The following is a 20,626-nucleotide window of genomic DNA, read 5'->3' as shown; positions in this document are numbered from 1 at the left end:
CGGCCAGGGAGGCTCCGTGAGCTACCTCCACCCCACCCTGTTCCGAGCGCTGGCTCCGCAGCTCCCATTGCCAAGGAACCGCGGCCAATGGGAGCTGTGGAGGCAGCGCCTGCGGGCAGAGGCAGCGCGCAGATCCACCTGGCCACGCCTCCGCCTAGGAGCATTAGGGACATGTTGTCGCTTGTGGGGAGCCACCTGAGGTGAGTGCTGTCCGGATCCGGCACCCTGCACAGCCTCCCGCACCGCAACGCCCTGCCCCAAGCCCTCTCCTGCACCCAAACTCCCTCCCTCTTTGTTAACCAGAATTTTTGACTTACTGGCACCCCCATTGCCCCAACATGCCGGATAACAAAGCTTTTACTGTATTGACATTTGTGACCAAATCTTATTTTCCCTTTACACTGTATCAGTCTGGCTAAGCTTGCATACTGTCTGTACCAAATATCATGGTGTAATAAGTCAGCTTTACAATTGAACAGTTTGAATTTGAACAAACATTTTTCTCTTCCATTGTGTTGGGCCAGAATGGAGAAACACCATTTTATTTGGCTGTTGAAGGAGGTCATGAAAAATGTGCTGAGCTGTTACTGGAAGCAGGAAGTGACATCAACGTTTCAAATAAAGTACGGAGTTAATATTCCCTCTGGCATATTATCGGGACATCATAGACTCTACAAAGATCCACATCCTGTCTGTTCTCTGTGTATTGAAGGCAAATGTGACTTACATTGTTTAATAATGCATGTTGCATCTGATGAAGTGGGTATTCACCCACGAAAGCTTATGCTCCAATATGTCTGTTAGTCTATAAGGTGCCACAGGACTCTTTGTCGCTTTTTACAGATCCAGACTAACATGGCTACTCCTCTGATTGTTTAATAAGGGCATTACTCAAGAATATGGAGAACTTTTAATATTTTAAAAACTGTATGGAAAAAGAAAAAGAAAAATAGATTTATTTTACATAGTATTGTGTTGGAGCTTTTTTATTTAATGTATGTGCAATAATACAACATATGGCTTGGAAATGTGACAAAGAGAAGTAATTGAAAAATCTGCATTTTTGGCAGGATATATAACTAAGCTAATAATAAGCCTGTTTTCCACATTTGGTTCCTGGACTTGTGGTCCAAGTTTGATTTGTTTTATGGCTCACATGCTGTAGGAATTTAAGGTGAACCTTTTGGTCCCTAGCAAATTGAGAAAAGAAGCATGTGCTGATAACAAGCAGGACAGTGACTGTTGCTCATGTTAAAATATGAAAGAATTTCTGATATGTTTTGACTTGGAAACCATTAATAATTACAGTATTTGATAATTCATCAGCAGGGTGAAGTCTCGTCTGCAGCACAAATGACTAGTTTTGATCCTCAGGAAAATTAATCTTTGCTGCCTTTAGCAGAAGTATTAAAGGAAAGTTTTTCAGTGATTTTCAAAGTGTGTAAATGTGAATGTAATTACTTGTTAAAGGTCATACCAAGCGACAGGATTGGGAGATAAATTGAAATCCTAATTTTCAGTGGCACAGGGTGGCTGATCAAACTGATTTTTCTCTTTTTTATGGTAGATTAAAAAGGAGTAGTAAATTATTAGCATTGCTGGATATGTATTTTGCCAACTACCTGTGTTGTAGTCTAGTAATGATTTATAGTACCTTTGACAGTCATAAAAATGTTATGTGAATTTATATCCTACTTCATCATTTAACTAAAGGGGGACTAGTTTTGACAGTAACACAAATTTAAACTGAAGCTTCATCTGTTTCAATAGATGTTTTAAAAGAACAGTTTTTCTAAATTCTCTGAATTCTTTCCAGTGGTAAAAAGTCTTTTTCCCTTTCCCAATGTGTTTCTTTCAGCACAATAGTAATGCTTTGCACATTTCAACACAGAATGGACATACATCCTTGGTCACGTTTCTTATCAGTAAAAATATCGATCTGGTTCCTAAATCTGAGGTGAGTCTATTACAGTTACTGTTTTAGTGTTACTTCCATTGTTGTCAAGCGTGTTTCATCTTTCTTGACTGCCTTTTCTGAGATTTGTGGTTGTTTACCTATTACTGTTAGAGTCATAGAGTTTAAGGCCAGAAGGGACCGTCAGATCACCTAGCCCAGGGGTGGGCAAACTATGGCCCGGGGGCCACATCCGGCCCTTCAGATGTTTTAATCTGGCCCTCAAGCTCCTGCTGGGGAGCAGGGTCTGGGCTTGCCCATCTCCGTGTCGTAGCTCCGCACAGCTCCTGGAAGCAGCGACATGTCCCCCCTCTGGCTCCTATGCGTAGGGCAGTCAGGGGGCTCCGTACGCTGTCCCTGCCCCAAGTGCTGCCCCCACAGCTCCCATTGGCCAGAAAATGCGGCCAATGGGAGCTGCAGGGGTGGCACCTGAGGATGGGGCAGCATGCGGAGCCCCCAGCTGCCCCTATGCATAGGAGTCTGACGGGGGACATGCCGCTGCTTCTGGAAGCTGATTGAGGTAAGTGCCGCCCGGAGCCTGCACCCCTGACCCCCTCCTGCAATCCAACCCTCTGCCCTAGCCCTGATCCCCCTCCTGCCCTCTGAGCCCCTCGGTCCCAGCCCCGAGCACCCCCCCGCCCCCCCCACCCCCCCTTTCCCGCCCCCCCCCCCCCAGAGCCTGCACCCCCAGCTGGAGCCCTCACACACACACACACACACACACCCTGCACCCCAACCCTCTTCCCCTTCTCTCACCCTGAACTCCTAATTTCTGGCCCCACCCCCAGAGCCCTCACCCTCTCTGCACCCCTACCCCCAATTTCATGAGCATTCATGGCCCGCCATACAATTTCCATACACAGATGTGGCCCGTGGGCCAAAAAATTTGCCCACCCCTGACCTAGCCTGACCACCTGTGTATCACAGGCCAACAGGAGTTGGTCCAATAAAAAATATTGTCTCATCCACCTTGTCTCTCTAATATCCTGGGACTGACCCGGTTACAGTTATGCTGCCTACTGACCATTTGCTGTTTCTTTGTTTATCACTGTGGAGGAGGTGAAATTATATAAATAATATTAAAGTCTTTGAAACAGTTTATTTTATTAGTTTAAAAACCAGTCAGCCATAGTAGCACTGCTTATTTCCATTGCCTTTCTGTGGCTGCAGTAACTTATCAAATGTTAATATCAGTGGTTTTTTCTTTGAAATGTTTTCAGTAAAAAGCTGGGTAAGAGCTTTATTTTTCTACAGCCTTGAAGAAATGGGTATTGTTTATAAGGAGAGTAATGAACTGGAACTGGTTCTGATTTTTCTAAAAGATATTTAACAAGAAACCTTCCTGGTTTACAGGTTCAACATACAAACTGATCTGATCAGTCTCATGGTTCCATGGTGACTAGAGTTGGGCAAACGCCTCATAATTTTTTCCACTAATAATCACTTGAATAATAAAAACTGAACTCACTTCCAGCTGCGTTCACTTTCCACAGATATTGTAGCAAACAAGTTCACTGGCAAGAGTGCTCACCGAAGCAGCAATATTTAAGTGAATGTTAGAGAATATTCCTGGAAAGTGGATTTTGAATGTGTGTTCTTGAGAACACCTCTACCCCGATATAACGCTGTCCTCGGGAGCCAAAAAATCTTACCGTGTTATAGGTGAAACCGCGTTATATCGAACTTGCTTTGATCCACTGGAGTGCGCAGCCCCGCCCCCCCCCCGGAGCGCTGCTTTACCGCGTTATATCTGAATTCGTGTTATATCGGGTCGCATTATATCGGGGTAGAGATGTATTTTCCCAGAAACCTGATTCACAGCTATGCACAGTTCATTCAATTTGATTGAATGGGTGCAACCTCAAATCATGTTGCTGGGGCAAACAGAAATAATACCACGTGACCTATGTATTCAAGCAAAATATATCAGCACTTCTTTAATATGAAATACTTATTATGAACTGCTTGCAGACAAACTACAGACCAAGAATTATTCATAGACATTATGCAGTGAATAATTACATTTTTCTCATTCTGTTTGTTCTTTGTAAGCTGCTTTTGGGTCATTTGTAAGTGGGAAGGGGCTAGGAACTGAGCCCTGTGACTAGATCTACCCCAGAACCCTGCACCTCTGTGGTGGCCTGCATCCTGGTGGGGACCAGGGCCCAAATGTGTCAGATACCTTCTCTAACACAATATAGTCACTCAGCTCTAAGTGCAGATGATTTTGAATAGCTGCTTAATTTCTTTCTTGGCAACCCTAAAAGGACTTTTTAGTATTACAAGGGTGAGGAGGTATCCCTAAATCACAGCTTAATTAAATATGGGGAAAACAATAGTTATTTAGAAAAAAAGTTTTTTTTGTTTTTTGTTTTTTTTACTATATAACAGGGAATACGTAATCCCTGAGGCAGAATTCAAGTAGTTTTCTTTTGCATGGGCCCTTCCCATGCACAGTACCACTTTGTGTAAAGCAGTGGTTCTTAACCATTCCAGACTACTGTACCCCGTTCAGGAGTCCGATTTCTCTTGCATACCCCAAGTTTCGCCTTACTTTAAAACTACTTGCTTTCGAAATCAGACTTAAAAATACAAGTGTCACAGCACTCTGTTACTGAAAAATTGCGTCCTTTCTCATTTTTACCATATAATTATAAAATAAATCAATTGGAATATAAATATTGTACTTACATTTCAGTGTATTGTATACAGAGCAATATAATCCAGTCATTGTATGAAATTTTAGTTTGTACTAACTTAGCTAGTGCTTTTTATGCAGCCTGTTGTAAAACTAGGCAAATATGTAGATGAACGCATACCCCCTGGAACAGTGGTTCTCAGCCGTGGCCTGGGGGCCGCAAGCAGGATTCAAGGCATCCCCCAAGTAGGGCCAGCATTAGACTTGCTGGGGCCCAGGGCAGAAAGCCGAAGTCCCACCGCCTGGGGCTGGGGCTGAAGCCGAAGCCTGAGCAACTTAGCTTCACAGTGCCCCCTGTGGCGTGGGGCCCCAGGCAATTGCTATCCCCTAACTCTGGCCCTGGCTTTTATACACAGAAAAACAGTTGTTGTGGCACAGATGGGATGTGGAATTTCTATAGTATGTTGAGGGGGCCTTGGAAAGAAAAAGTTTGAGAACCCCTGCCCTGGTAGACCTCTGTGTACCCCCAGGGGTACACATACCCCTGGTTGAGAACCACTGGTGTAAAGCAATTGGCTGCCAACGAGATATGTTTTGACTGAAAAAGTAATTCACAAATATAGGTTTATTAGCAACTAAAAGCTCTTTAGGGAATCTGACTTTCTTCTAGGGCTGAGAGAGCAGATTGTACTTCTGCATTTTGAAGAACTATCAGGGAAAAATGTTACTGAATCGTGGCATGCGTTTCAAATCTGAGCAGCAGGTTTTAATGGGACTCTCTTGTATTATCTGAATGCTATTGTTAACGAAATTGTACTAGTCTTACTGTTCATTTGTTTCTCTCTACAGCAGAATTCTCCTCTCCATTTGGCTGTCCTCAATAATCACCTTCCTATAGTAATTAGCTTCTTGGATGCTAATTATGATATAAACGCCTTGAATCAGGTAAGCAAACTGAATCAGAGACTGAAAGAAGAGATTGTATTTTCTTCACTTTAAATACAAGTGTGTGTTTATTTTACATATCTCTTTAAGAGGTCAAAGTACAAAAAGGGGGAAGAAAAGGCAGTTGCCTCCAACTTATTCATGAGTGTATTATTCATTCCACACATTCTGCTGATACTGTTTTAGAGTTGGATAGCAATGTGATATATATTCAGAAAATGCTTTCATTAATTTCTGTTGAATATTATATTTTATATTTAATACATTGCTAAAGCGTATCGCTCTTCTTGAGCCTAAAGACAAACCCGCTGCAGTATGTCAGTTAACTGGAAGAACATTTTATTTCCTCAAGAAAAAACTCTAAATCCCCCCCCCCTTTTTTTTTTCCTTTCAAAGTGATCTTCTAAGGTGCATGCTAAATGAGGCAGAGGCTTGTAGGATCCCAGCCTCAGTCAAGCTCCAGTTAACTCACACAGTTGAAAATTTGATGTGATGCATAAAGTTTTGATCTGCACAGGAGCCCTTCTCTTGGTTAATGGGAACCTTGTGGAGACCCAGTCAGATAGTTCCAGATTAGGTGTTTATTTGTCCTGGAAAAAAAAAAAACAAAAAAAAAAGCAATGAAGGAATTCCATCAAAACAACTACATCAAGAGAAAATTAAAATTGCCCAATTAGGCATTCAGGAGTCAGAAAATACCAGACTTAAGATTGCTCTGCCTCCTTGTGCATATGTTGTTTTCTGAAGAAGAACTGGGTTTTGTGGGATCTGCTGCTTTTTCTCTGTTGTAGCTCTTGGATTGTATTTGTAATATTGTTACAAATCACCTGGAACCTGAGAGAGGCAGCATTTTGCATATTTTTAAATCTAAACATTAAAAATAATATACAGTTTAACTACAGTAACTCCTCACTTAACGTCCTCCAGCTTAACGTTGTTTCGAAGTTAAGTCGCTGCTCAATTAGGGAACATGCTCATTTAAAGTTGTGCAATGCTCCCTTAGAACGTTGTTTGGCTGACTTTACAAGGGAGCACTGCACAAGTTCCTCTTCTCTGCCTCCTCCCCCTCCCTTCCTCCCTCCCTCCCAGCGCTTCCCCTGCCGCCAAACAGCTGTTTGGTGGCGTTTAGGACTTTCTGGGAGGGAGGGAGGGTGCGAGCGAGCGAGTGGGGAAGCTGCCCTCCCCCCCTGCAGGCAGGGACATCCAGAACGGAGGGGCTTTAGGGGCTGCAGGGCCCTGGGATAAGGGGGCCCTGGAGCCCTGGCCTGTAGTTCTAAAGCCCCTTTCGGAATGTGGCCCTGCGAACACGGGCCGGAGGACTCAGGAGGAGCAGGGGCAGCCGCACAGCCAGGTACATTATTATTCCTTTCAGCTTAAAAGGGAATTAGAGGTCAAGCTATTCATTCCTGGAGAAAATATGACAACAGAGATAGCACTAAAGAATACTCCTTTCGATACATTTACTTAACTGTCTGAGGAAAAGAAAAGATGTTTAAGCTCCCCTTCAAAGCCGGCCAGAGAGAAGCGGCCCCTAAAGGCCCTGCGTTCTGGGTGGCCCTGCCTGCCAGGGGTGAGGGGGCAGCTCCCAGAATCGCGGCCATGGGGGCGGTGCCGCGCTGCGCAGAGCTACCTGAACACCCCCTGCACCAAACAGGAGCTGCCCCAGGTAAGTGCTCTGTACCTCATGCCTGCCCCAGCCCTGAGGCTCCTCCCGCACCCCCACTGTGAGCACCCTTCCGCACCCTAATTCCCTCCCAGACCCCACACCCCCACCCTGAGCGCTCTCCTGCACCCTAACTCCCTCCCAGACCCCACACCCCCACCCTGAGCGTCCTCCTGCACCCTAACTCCCTCCCAGACCCCACACCCCCGAGAGCCCGACCAACACCCTAACTCCCTCCCAGACCCTGCACCCCCAACCCTGAGCCCCAGAAGGAGAATGGAGAAAAAAAGAATGAAAAACAGGGGTGGGGGGAGATAAGAGAGAATGCTCCCCCCACGGGGGGGCCCCAAAAATGAAGCTGAGCACAGGGCCCCACTAACTCTAAATCCACCACTGGTGGGAGGGGGAGGAGCGGGGGGAAGTGCCATGTCTCTGCTCCTCCCCCTCCCTCCCAGAAAGTCCTAAGTGCTGCCAAACAGCTGTTTGGCGGCAGGGAAGCGCTGGGAGGAAGGGGGAGGAGTGGGAACGCAGCGTGCTCTGGGGAGGAGGTGGAGTGGGGGTGGGAAGAAGTGCGCCTGGAGTGGAGTGGGGACGGGAAGAGGCAGGCCTGGAGCATTCCCCAGCAAAGTCAGCACGTGTTCTTCTGGGGGGAAGCTGCTGCTGCGCAAGGTGCTTCCTAGCGTCCTTGCCTGCATCATTGTCTGCAGCAAAGGCTGTGCCTGTGTGGGGTAAGCCAGGAGCCACCTCCCCACCACAGCACAGTACTGTACTGTACAGTATATAATGCCTTTTGTCTGCTCCCAAAAAATTTTCTTGGAACCTAACCCCCCGCATTTACATTAAATCTTAGGGGAAAATTGGATTCGTTTAACATCGTTTCACTTAAAGTTGCATTTTTCAGGAACATAACTACAACGTTAAGTGAGGAGTTACTGTACATGATCCATGCTATTTCTCAAGTAATACAAGAGATAAACACGTCTGCAAACTTTTCTGGCCCATCTTTTATATATAAATTACTTTTATTGTCTCTGGCACACTCAGATAAATACATGCTAGTAAGAGAAACTATACTTGTATTTTTAAGATTGTAGAAAAAGTTGACATTTTATGAAGAAGAGTGATCATGAAATCAAAGACTGTATCATGGTGCATAAGCACAAGAAGGCAGAGTTAAGGTTGCATATGGAAATGTAACTCTGGCATTTCCTGATTCGTGAGCGTTTAGCCATGCAATCTTAACAATCTTTTATGCTAGATTTATAATGGATATATAAAGACATAAAAATCACTCTAAACAGACCCATAGACTTCATAAATTAGACAGGAACATAGAATCAAAAAATATTCAACTTACAAGGACCCTGTGGACAAAATGAGATGTTTCAATCCAAAGGTCGGTATCAGAATATATTGATTCTTATATGACACGCCCATAAATAACATACCTTATCTGCAGTGAAGTGGCACTGATAGAGGTGTTAAATACTTTCCTATACTTCCAAATAACAAAGAAAATCAAAGAATTACCTTTCAATCTGATATAAGCAAGGGGCAAATGGTTCATCATGAAAAGAAAGTGGGAAATTCAGTTTGATTGTTAGTGGAGTGATTACTAGAACTGAATTCCAGTGTATACACTGAGTTAAATTTTTGTTTAGAATGTAATGCTCCAGAAAGGCCAAGTAATTAGGCTTTATGTGGGTGAGGTGAAGAGCATTGTGGGGGGAGGGGACGACAACAAGATTCCCATCTTCAGGTTCAGGGAATGAAGCTGAAGTGTAGCATCCGTGGGGCCACTGCTCCAGCCTGTATGCCTTTGCTCACAGTTTGAAGGCCACTGGACCTGCATGATTACAGATTCTGTGACTCTTCCTCTGGCTTTCCTCCAACACCAATTTCAATGCCAGGGCTGGTTTGGAGACTTCTCTCCATAGTGTATGCTAACTTACTTAGGGAGACAGTGGATTCTCCATCCCTTTGAATCAAGACTGGATGTCATTCTAAAATATATGCTCTAGCTCAAACAGAAGTTATGGGCTCAATACAAGAATCGCTTGGTGAAATTCCGTGTCCTGTGTTATACAGGAGGTCAGACTGGATGACCATAACGGTCCCTTCTGGCCTTAAAATCAATGAATATATGAGAATTCCAGCAAGACTGTCCCACTGCTTTCCCTCTGTATAGCTTCACTACACGGCTTAAGTAGTATGCAGGGCCTTGAACAAAGCTTCCTCGCAGGGTGAATTTCACTCATATTTACTGTTCGATGGTACTTAACTTATGCAAGCTGGATTCTCATTCCATCTGAACAGTCAGTAAACAAAGTATAAAGTCCTGCTAATCTGCTTGTAATTCTCTCTCTCAGAAAATGTACCCTCCATGAAGCTGGTCAATTAAACAGGCAAAGGAAGGGTAACATGGGTAGTAATCATGATCTATAGCTGGGCTTGCTGCTACTTTGAAACAGACATTTCTAATGCAAGAAATTTTCTCCTTTGCCAGTTCTCATCTATGTAAACACAAGTCATGTATGCAAAAAATTTCTGCATATGTGACATGCATTGCTTTAGAGACTCAGTCACTCTCGTTTGTTTGAAAGAAAATTGACAGTTTGATCATTCAGCTGTTACATGCCTTCATTCTGTTCAGGGTTTTCCAGTGAAGTGCATGCTCTCATCATAAACCTTTGGATTTTAATCGTGTATGTTTTGTTTCTAAAGGGACACTGGTTTATTTCACTTTTTTGTTTTAATCCCTGCAGAAGCAACAAACCCCTCTCCACCTGGCAGCTGATCTTGGCAATGTGGAACTAGTGGAACTGCTGCTAAAGGCAGGCTGTGATCTCAAGATTGCCGACAAGGTATACAGTACTGCATTATTCACATCACGACGCGGTTATGTGATCATTGTTTTGATGCCCCTCTCGCTGAAGATATGGAGGTCACTGTTTCCAAACATTCTTCATAAAACGAGCATGACTAGAATGTAGCTGTTATGAAGAGAGTTTCCCTTTAATACTGTCATGGGGCAACAACTCACAGAGATCTGAATGTTTCAGTGAATAGCTAGTTGTGAGGCCAAATGTGACGAAATCCAATGTACTTCAAAACTAAATCCACTGAGAAACATGCAGCAAAGGCCTACTCTGTTATGGGGTTTGTGTTACAGACCTTGCTATCAAAGAGCACTGATGGAAAAAACATAAGACTAACAGGACAGAATAACAGTTTGCAGATGTAATAGCTACATGTCTGGAGCCAGGTTCACTGCCAATAGAGGCATGTGCTTTTCTAATTAATTTCAGTGGAGTTGTTCCTGCTTACACTGCTCTGGTGCCTCAAGCCATGTCTTCATTAGAGACTGCTTTGGAAAAACAGAGCCATAATTTGTAATGATTTGTATAAGCACCAAAACAAACAGTCTATGGAGAAATACCATAGTAAGCAAAAAGCATCAAGTGTTTTCTTGCCCGGTTATTAATTTGGTGATTGAGCTGGATACACTGATGGCTGTAGGGCCCTGAAGTGTCTGGCAAGCAAATGTAGCTCTTTAGTAGCTTTTTAAAAAATTAAGAATAAACCAAATTGTTGACAATTCAAGTTATTTCCTTACGTAAAGCTGCCCTGACTGAGTTTGAAACTGATGTAGCTTGGCAGAAAAATAAAAAGCCAATATTGATTCTACAAAAGCCACTTGTTCCCCATGTGAGAAGAGACCCATGACTCAGAGGGAGGATTACGTGGCTGATGTGTTCTGTGAGGCTGCGGTAAGATACTGGTATGAGATGTAGTCTTCACGTTCGATCAGCCTGTGGTCTGTCTACCCTGAGCCAAGAATTGTGGTTCCCATATCAGGCTTAAACCAAGATTAAACCCTGTTTGGGTAACACAATCCCTGGCCCATTGCAGACAAGCCCTTCGCCACCTGAGAGATCACAGTGCTTTAAAGGTATAGGTGAGAAGGCGAACAATGAAAATAAATATTTCATGCCCACTTCAGCATGAAATACCCTTATCCTTCTGTGCCAGGTTACACCCAGACTAGAAGTGCTTCTTGGCTGTGAGTTGCAGAGTAGTGTAGAAGGAGCATCACAAATGCTCTCCCCAGCTGCATTCCTGTTAGTTCTTGGGCTAGAAGCTTCCCTGTCTGTAGGCTGGACAGGTTAAGTGGTTGGGGACATTGGCAGATATGGGGGTTTGGGGACTGGATTGGTTTGGAATGGGGTGAGTGGGTTAGGGGTACTCCCATCCCTATGTTAGGGAAAAGGCAGCCTGCTTGGATTGACCTTGTGTTGTTGCCAGGCCTCTCTCCCCTCCCGCATCTTGAGTCTTCAGTTTTTCTGGCTAGAAAGGAGGTGATGGGATGGTCCTAGATGCGTGTTGTTGCTTCTTTGTGCACAGAGGATGTTCCGTTTGAACCTGTTTCTTTCTCCAGATTCATTAAAATTCTACCTTGGTTATTGGCCTCTTCAGTGGCCAGGAAAGAACCCCCCATTTGTCAGGATGTCAAGTAACTTCTTGAATATAGTAACAGGTGTCCTAATGGTATGAACATATATTAGAGAAGGCAGGATTGCTCTCCTGTGAATGGGGAGCGACCAGGCAGATGTGAGTTCCAGGAAGTTCTTAAGGCTCTTTGCTTTTCTCTTATGTAGAATGTTCTCTATCTGATGAGGATTTTGTGAAATGTAAATTCCTGGGCTCCCAAATGGGCTAATTATAATGATATTGAATAGCGCTGGGAGCTAGAATTCAGAAGGTATATATTAGCGAACTTTATAATAGCTGGAGTGTAAAAGTGCTTTGTAATTTAATTTCTGAGCCCTCTAATTAGAGGCTGATTTCTTTCAGTCCTAATGTGAAAGATCACCTTCACCTTAATAGGTGGAAAACATCTAGAATACTTATATGTAGGGCAGCTGAGCTCAGTGCAAATCCAATGACATAAAAGGATTACAGAGATAAACCAGTAAAGTCACAGAAGCATTTACATGGGCTTTGAACTGTTAGTAGCAGAGATGTATTCAGATAGATTAAACAGTGCTCTGTGGCTGGAATGAAAGCAGTGGTTCTTGTGTGTTTTGGTGGCTGTACCAGACGTTGAGCACCACCTTCTAGTCAGGTATGTATGCTTCAACCTGCCAAGAAGTTGCTCCACCCCGTCATCAAACAGCCCATGTCCTTTACAGGCTAGAGTACATAATAGAGAATGAGAGGTGAGCGGCAGCAATATACCAGGGTCCAGGACATAAGCTTGTTCTTATGCTAGGGGCTTCTCATCCCTACCTTAGCAACCACAAATATCTGAAATGCTCTACTGGTCCATTTGCAGGCATCTGGAATGCACTGAACTAAAGGACTCCAGTTCACCCAGAGCAGCGAGGAGATTTACTTACTGTTACTCTGGAGACATAAAATTATATTGAAACATTTTCTTTGCAAATGTCAGGGCTCAGTAAACAGACTCTAGATTCCTGCTATTCTGCCCGTCACCTGGACACATGCTGTAACTCACTGTCTCTGTTTTCAGCAAGGAAAAACTGCGCTGGCTGTCGCATCCAGGAGCAACCATGCCCTCATTGTTGATATGATTATTAAAGCAGAAAGGCATTACACCTTGAAACAGGTACGAAACAGCTCTGTCTTTCCAAAGGGGACAGTAGCTGAAGAAGCAGATTCTAACCAAATTTAAAGCCCCTTCTGCCTCAGCTGGTTCCCTTCTTGCCCATCACCAAGTGTCACCCACCGTTTACAAAATTCAGAAGAGTGAGTGCAGGATTGGAGAGTGCAGAGTTCTAGTCCAGGTTTTGCCCCTGACATGAGGCCTTGGGCACATCCCATCCCTTCTCTGCCACATGGAAAAAATTGCAGAGGTGACAACATTAACCAAACTTCAAATTGTGGCCACGAAGTCCCAGGAGCCAGGATGTTCCAGATCCAGGCTGCTCCTCTGAAAATCAAGCCCCACCTATTAAAAAAAAAACAAACCAACCAGCCAAAAGCATTAACTAGGGGTATGTCTACACTGGAAACTTCAAAGCGCTGCTGCAGGAATGCTCCCACGGCAGTGCTTTGAAGTGGTCGTGCATGAGCGCTAGGCGAGAGCTCTCCCAGCGCTCCTGGTAATCCACCTCCATGAGGGGATTAGCTCTGAGCTGGGAGCGTGGCTCCCAGCACTCGCAGCCTGTCTACACTAGTGCTTTAAAGCGCTCAGACTTGCTGCACTCAGGGGGGGTGATTTTTCACACCCCTGAGCCAGCAAGTTAGAGCGCTATAAAATGTAAGTGTAGACAAGCTCTAAGCTTCAGTTCAGTTAATGTGCCTCTCTCTGCATTCTCACCCGACCCGCCTCCCTTTCTTGGCATCCAGCTTCCAGTGAGACATTTCCCCTTGCTGAGAGGCCCACTCTCAGATAAGTATCAGGAAGTGGACTTATTTCACTACTTCCAATAAACACACCTAATCAGACCATGGAACCACCTGCCTTTTGACAATGTTTGCTAGTTCTTACTAGTTCCTTGGAAATATAAATAGACTGAGAAAGAAATTCAGTTGCCTGCCTCTTTGTTACACTTCAGGGTGTAACTCTGCAATCTTTTCTCTGCTTTACCTCTGCCTATCATTGCTAAGCTATTACACAAATAAATTACTTGTCATTCCTTCATACTTCCTGATAATTAATGCTGCAGGGAACAAGTGCAGGTAAAGCAGAGTTCTTGGGGATAACAAGTCCACGGCCTACACAGCTTGTGTGTGTCTGATTGGGTTTGGTTCAGCTGGAATCGTTGTCAGGTACATTATTATTCCTTTCAGCTTAAAAGGGAATTAGAGGTCAAGCTATTCATTCCTGGAGAAAATATGACAACTGAGATAGCACTAAAGAACACTCCTTTCGATACATTTACTTAACTGTCTGAGGAAAAGAAAAGATGTTTAAGCAGGTGTTTCTGTGAAACAGTTGAACAGATGTTAGGAAATAAAACCATAGTGCTTCTACCACATTAGCTGTAGCCAAGTATCTCAGTACAGATGGGCAAGGGCGTTGGAGTAGCAAAAATATTACTAGTATGGAACATAAGCTGCTAGGAAATAAACAAGTGGTGGTGTTACAATATTTTAACTATATTTTGAACCATAATTTTAGAGTAGCACTTTTATTAAATTAAAATGTCCTACAACCCTAAGCCATACTTTGGATGCTTTAGACAGCTAATATCTTATTCTCCTGGCACACTGTTCTGGGGTTTAAAATATTCATCCCACTCCATTATGAGCAGAGTTAAGCACATACTTTAGTCCCATTGAATTCACAGGCTTAGATGCTTTGCTGAACTGGGGCCTTATTGGATGTCTGCAATAGAAGTTCAATTCTGGCCTTTTGATGTCAATGACAAAACTCCCTTATTTTCCCCCCCACCCTTCCAAGATTTCCTGCTGGTGCTGCTCCATTAGTAAGAGCCTCAATGCAGTAAGGGCTCCAAGGGTCCACTGTGTTCTACTTCTAACCATGTCATCTAACGCTGAGAGACAGTCTACACATTGCTATGGTTAACTTGCCAGCAACCAGCGCATTGTCTACACTAGTGCCCTCACTAAGGAAGTTGAGCCAGTGGTAGCAATGGTGGGAAACTTGACAAAAAAGCCTAATGTAGACAGACCATAAAACATGGCTTAAACTTGTTTTTCTGTCCACAGAGGCAAGAGAAAACATCTTATGTGGCTTAGTCACAATTATGTTTAAAAATTATCATTTTTGTAGCATAGACAGGACCCACCTACAAAAGCATATTAATAGTAAATCTATAGCAAGATTGCTGGTGAAAGTAGCATTTAATTTTACAAGTATCTTAATATATTACATTTTAACTCATACAACAACAGGCCTTAGGTCCTGTCCGCTCTACAGTTAATTTTGCTCAGCCGTGTTTTGAGATTAGTAGCAGTTGCCCTAAGCAGTGAGGAAAAGGGATCTGCCACCCCCCAGAGCTCTGCTAGCCAAACTATGATAACAGGCTACTCTTTATTTTGTCTATACTAAGAAAATTACCTGTTGCTGACAATGGATGTCAAAGTACACAGCTGAACGTAGTTTAACTGCCAGAGTAGTCAAGTACAAATGTTCACTATTGTTTCTGAACCTGTAGTTAAAATTTGTGCAGCTTATTTAACACCTTTGTTTTCTTTCTAGGAACATCTAGAAAACCAAGTTGATGCACCAGATTTTATTCTATCCTTCAAACAGGATCACAGTGCACAGACTAAGCAAATCCGTTCCTGCCTCTGGAATCTGGCTTACAATCAGTTAAAACCCCAAGAATGGAAAAAGCTGGCCCTGTTCTGGAAGTTTACAGAGGAGCAAATTAAAGCTATTGAAGAACAGTGGACAGGTAATGAAATACACTGATCAGGTACAGTAGTATATAAATAGCTTAGGTGAAGACATGGCTGCTGGGAGTTATAGTCAACTCTGACCTGGTTTTTGACATGGGTTCACAGCTACACATGATTTCCTTGGTCAAATAGGGACATTTCACTCAAATCAAATTCATGATATTTTATCTGATTTTTTTAAATTAACTTTAATTGTGAATTAAATAAATTTCATGTTAACACATTCTGTGAGACCTCACTCATGCACCTGCTTCAGAATGCTCGGGGAATGTTGGCAATATCTCCATATTTTTTAGGAAAGAACCATATAGTGTTGACAGTTCGATTTCGGCAGCACATACTGCATTCTTTGCTAGTACACCACGCTGTATTTTCATACATTAAAACAAGTTAAAGGAATAAATTTATTTTAAGAACCATTAACCTTGATTTTTCCATTTGCTTTAGAGTGAAAACTAGTCTTTCACCTTGGGAAGTCTTAGTTTCCATCTTGCGTATAGGGCAGAAAGGAAATGAGTGCATGAGTAGAGTTGGAGGAATGCCGTACAACCTGGGAGCTTTTACAAAAGCAGCTGGGACATCAGGGTATTTTACTCCAAGCATATGACACAGACATGTATGTTGTATATTGCATAGGGAAAAAAAGCTATAAGGAACATGGACACCGAATGTTGCTCATCTGGTTACATGGTATATTGCTGGCTCACCAGAATCCAGTCAAACATATATATGAAGATCTGGTGCATGTAGGATTTCAACAAGTAGCTGGTAAGCTATTGTTTAATATGCAAGACAAAGCTATGTGGGGGAGATGCTCCATAAGTGCAGTCCTGTAAAAGAACAAGGCTCCTTACTAGATCTGTAGTTATGGGGATTTTTGGCTTGACTGGGCAGAAGAAACCATTAAAATTACTTTGGGCTTTGGAGGTGGGAGGATGGACAGACTTATTTTACAAACACACCAGTTACAATTGTAGTGGCATGCCTGACATGGGCAAAACTGTCTAACTGTAGACCTGGGAAGGAGCAATGCCTGTCTATTAAGAGCATTTTTCCTTCTTTCTTTACAGAAAAAATCAGAGCTGAAACGAGCAGTGAGATGGATTCGAGGAAATGTGCAGTTTCATGAACTTTTTAACAGAAGCTGTCATAGGCTATGGACTATGTTCCAGATGGAAAGTCATTTGTAAATACTCTTTCCAGAAAAGATCTTACAATAGAACCTCAGAGTTACCTTGGGAATGGAGGTTGTTTGTGTTTGTAACTCTGAAATGTTTGCAATTCTGAACAAAACATTCTGGTTGTTCTTTCAAATGTTTACAATTAAACATTGACTTAATAGAGCTTTGAAACTTTACTGTGCAGAAGAAAAATACTGTTTTCCCTTTATTTTTTAGTAGTTTACACATTTAACATAGTACTGTACTTGCTTTTTCCCCCCCCGTCTCTGTTCCTGCCTGATTCTCTATTGCCGGTTCCAAATGAGGTGTGTGGTTGAGTGGTCAGTTCATAACTCTGAGGTTCTACTGTATTTGCAAAATGTAGCTCACCACCTATGAAGTTTTTCAAAGCTCGATTTACAGGTTATTAGTGGTACAACACAAACTTCTATACCTGAGTTATTAATTTGGTTAGTTCCATACTCTGCCTTTTTCTGACATTTCACCTTTGAGAGAAATTACACTGCCATAAAACATTAAATTAAAATTAACGTTCATGTAATTGTAGTGGCCACTCTCAGTAATTTGTGACTATCCTGCCAAATGAGAGAACATGCTACAATGTTTTTGTATGTGACTTACACTAATTCCATATTGGAACTGCAGTTAAACCAATTTGTGCTTGATACTGAATGTAGTTCTTGTCAGCTAGAAAGCAAATCACTTGTATTTCATAAGTGAGGATTATGTGGATAAATAATCAATACCTTCTCCAGAAATAGGCCAGCATCCAGCCTAATTTGAGGTTTAGCTCATTTTAAAGTAAATTGCAAAGAGAGACACTTTCCTGTTTTGACTGGCTTTGTCTTGTTTAATGACATGATTTGGGTGGATGTTTATTCTTAAACTTTTTTTGATTATACAGGACAAAAATACAAGATACAACTTCAATAAAACATGGGCAGGTGCCTCATGTTAGGAATAAACTTATCCAACAAAAGGACATGTAACACTATATACTGATTACTCACTCTTGCTGTAAATCGAAAACAGCTAATGGATGCAACTGAACTGTTCCTTTTTCTAAAAAAAGCAGCTTTGTTATTTGGAAATGAATATTTTACTGTAATACGTGATGGTAGCCTCTCTCTATAATGAGAGCACTGAACGTTTGTTGTGAGTGACATTTGGTTCTGCAGAAGATGCTTGACTTGTTCATTTAAAGTATCTGTTCATCTGGTAATTTTTTCATATATTAAATTCTAATGACAAAATTGAAACATTCTTTTCTAGTTGTACTCATCTGGAAAAAAAAAAATCTCCAACAAGTGTAACTGTAGCTTTGGTAAAGGTGGCAATAAAACAAATTCTGAATTAACAGCATTCTGCAGTCTTGGGCATTGCACCTGTGTAAGAGAGTAGGACCAGGTTCCCTTTCACTAATACATTAGACCAATAATGACTGTGTTGTAACATGAGCTTAAATTGAATTAATGGAGATATCCTATCTCCTAGAACTGGAAGGGACCTAGAAAGGTCATTGAGTCCAGCCCCCCTGCCTTCACTAGCAGGACCAAGTATTGATTTTGCCCCCTCAAGGATTGAACTCACAACCCTGGGTTTAGCAGGCCAATGCTCAAACCACTGAGCTATCCCCCACCCGGGAGAGGTTTGGTCTTAAAAATGGAAAGAACCCCAATACTGATTATGGAAACAGCTAGGAGGCTGCTATGTTGAATAATTTTTTTCCTTGTAAGATCTTGGATCTCTGTTTGCTAAAAAGTTACCTTCATACTCTTTCCCTAGCATTAATCCATCCACCTAATTTCAAATGTTACGGTACTACAAAGAATCTTAAGTCTTTCATTATATGACTGAATCTAATTGTTTTTTTTTTTTTAAACTTAAATCTACATGTAATTAACATTTTATATAAAAGACCCTGGACAAACATCTATTTTGATCCTTTATTAAAAACCGTATTCAACAGCTTCCTTAAATAAAGTATACATGTAATAAAATAGGTTTTCTCAAATAGACATAGCTTGCACTTACAGAGAACTACATTGTAAAGTCAAATTGCTATTTTTCCCGCCCCTCACAACATTTGAGTAGGTCTACAATTTGATTTTTAAAAGGTAAAAACATGATGTATCCTTGAGCCTTGCTACATCAGTCTGGAAACATTGGGAAGAGCTTTACTCTGCAACTTGGTAAAACTCTCCACCTGGAAGGAAAAATTCAAGCATTTCAAAATATTCCTTAGTCCACAACTTTTATTGACTGAATGTTAGTATGAGACTGGCTATGAGGTGTTCGTCCACCGTGTCCAGGAGGTCTCACACTGGTGGCACTAGAAGCATGGTGCACAGTTCGAGGGTATTTAGCAGCAGTGGCTTGGGATATAGTTTGCTGAAAAATAAAACAAGATACATCTATGAACATTTAAAAAAATACTCCTAGAAACTGAATTCCCTATTAAGTTAGCTGGAATGCAGTAAACCTGAACCTAAAACTGAGAAGAAACAACCAGTGATGGATAGAGAGTAATACGGGTCACTGACCTCCCTTTCTCTTAGCCATTCATCACCATCTATGCTTTAACTCTTTTCAAAATAAAAAAAGTTCTCTTATTTGTGTAGATGGCTTTTAATAAACAGTGCAGACAACAGTGCTAAGCTTCTGTAATTAGCTTAGAAAAAGATCAGCCTGTTTAATTCAAGACCCTTGGTTAAGTTATTCTGTTGTGGTCCTATTTAGTTACTGCAACATTCCTTTAAAGTTAGGATAGATTCGGAATAAATCAAGATGGCTTCCTCCTAAGGAAATACTGAGATGTCAGTTACCCTTAGGTAAGAAGACAATTGCATTTCCATAACAGGAGTTTCCTCACAAGGCTTAAGGCTGTTTTGTTACCAGGCAGATGGCCTCCCTGTTGCAGTAACTATGGTCATTCTCTTTTTAATCACACTAATGACTCTCCAGCCAGAATCTTTCCCTTGCCAAAGATTAATTCAATCAGCAAAGCACTTCACTACAGCTGATGCTGCGTTATGTATTTATTGCCAAATGTACATGACAAGTGGTAAGGTATACGGGACAGAGGCCTGAAACATCCCCTGGTTCAGAGAGCTTCAAGGGGGGGGCTAGTTGTTTCCTTTTCTAGTTTGAGACTGAACAGAGGGTGCACATGCCTTCCAAATTTGCTCTCTTCCCCTGCCTCTTAAAATTCCTTTTCCAAGCTCCAGCCAGCTCATATTTAACACATCTACAAAAATTAGTCTAATAGTTCAAGTGTCTGTCTAGTCATACACTCTGCATCCAGTCCTCGCCTTCAGAAAAATAAAGCAAACAGCACACCTCTGGAGCCCCACGGCATAGACCACCACTGCTTAATAACTTGTATCTTTTCCAAAAGCCCATGGAAAAGGTCTTGCCACATGCTAGAAGGTTAAATCCAGGCTCTGGTGGGCCAAAGGAGCTGGAAAACCAATGCAGAGTTGAGGAAGTGTTTTGTTGGCAACCACAGCTGCTTATATCAAGGAAGCTCAAGTACATCACCCCAGGAGGCAGGTGATCTTTCATGTAACCAGACCCAAACCACTTAGGACTTCACAGGTTAAAGCTAACATCTTCAGCCAGATTTCTCCTTCATATACATCAAAGTGATCAAAGGCTCTTGCTCTGATGGTGGTCAGCCTATTACGCTGGACAAATGACTTCGATTGATCTTTTTATGCTAATAAAGCCACTGCTCAAAACCCTTTTTCCTTGGTGTATATTGGCTATCCAGTATTCTATTACTATAGTCATTCAATTCACCATCACTGCAATATACTGCATAGGAAAGGGATGTGTGCGTGGTGGGGAAG

The 20,626-nt window shown here is 42.3% G+C and overlaps 2 protein-coding genes across 5 annotated transcripts in view; one reads left to right on the top strand and one right to left on the bottom strand.

The window, feature by feature from the left end:
• POLK (DNA polymerase kappa) overlaps positions 1-16,799 on the top strand; it is a 104,154-nt gene extending 87,355 nt beyond the window's left edge. Inside the window, exons 20-27 of the mRNA XM_024194126.1 lie at positions 525-623; positions 1,859-1,957; positions 5,442-5,537; positions 9,966-10,064; positions 12,734-12,829; positions 15,392-15,590; positions 16,231-16,362; positions 16,665-16,799. Coding sequence (XP_024049894.1) covers positions 525-623; positions 1,859-1,957; positions 5,442-5,537; positions 9,966-10,064; positions 12,734-12,829; positions 15,392-15,590; positions 16,231-16,362; positions 16,665-16,723 — 879 coding nt within the window. The 3' untranslated portion in view covers positions 16,724-16,799. The remainder of the gene's footprint in view (positions 1-524; positions 624-1,858; positions 1,958-5,441; positions 5,538-9,965; positions 10,065-12,733; positions 12,830-15,391; positions 15,591-16,230; positions 16,363-16,664) is intronic.
• A 1,908-nt stretch (positions 16,800-18,707) lies between these two features.
• Positions 18,708-20,626, bottom strand: part of POC5 (POC5 centriolar protein) — a 44,899-nt gene continuing 42,980 nt past the window's right edge. For all 4 annotated transcript variants that reach the window (XM_024194122.1, XM_024194119.1, XM_029910953.1 and 1 more), the window contains one exon: positions 18,708-19,166. In XM_024194122.1, the coding sequence (XP_024049890.1) occupies positions 19,017-19,166 (150 nt within the window). In that variant the 3' untranslated portion in view covers positions 18,708-19,016. The remainder of the gene's footprint in view (positions 19,167-20,626) is intronic.

Source organism: Terrapene carolina, unplaced genomic scaffold (genome assembly GCF_002925995.2).
Source record: "Terrapene carolina triunguis isolate 2854851 unplaced genomic scaffold, T_m_triunguis-2.0 Scaffold69, whole genome shotgun sequence".
Classification (NCBI taxonomy): domain Eukaryota; kingdom Metazoa; phylum Chordata; order Testudines; family Emydidae; genus Terrapene; species Terrapene triunguis.
Note: the sequence above shows the minus strand (reverse complement) of the source record. Positions and strands in the feature narration are given on the sequence as shown.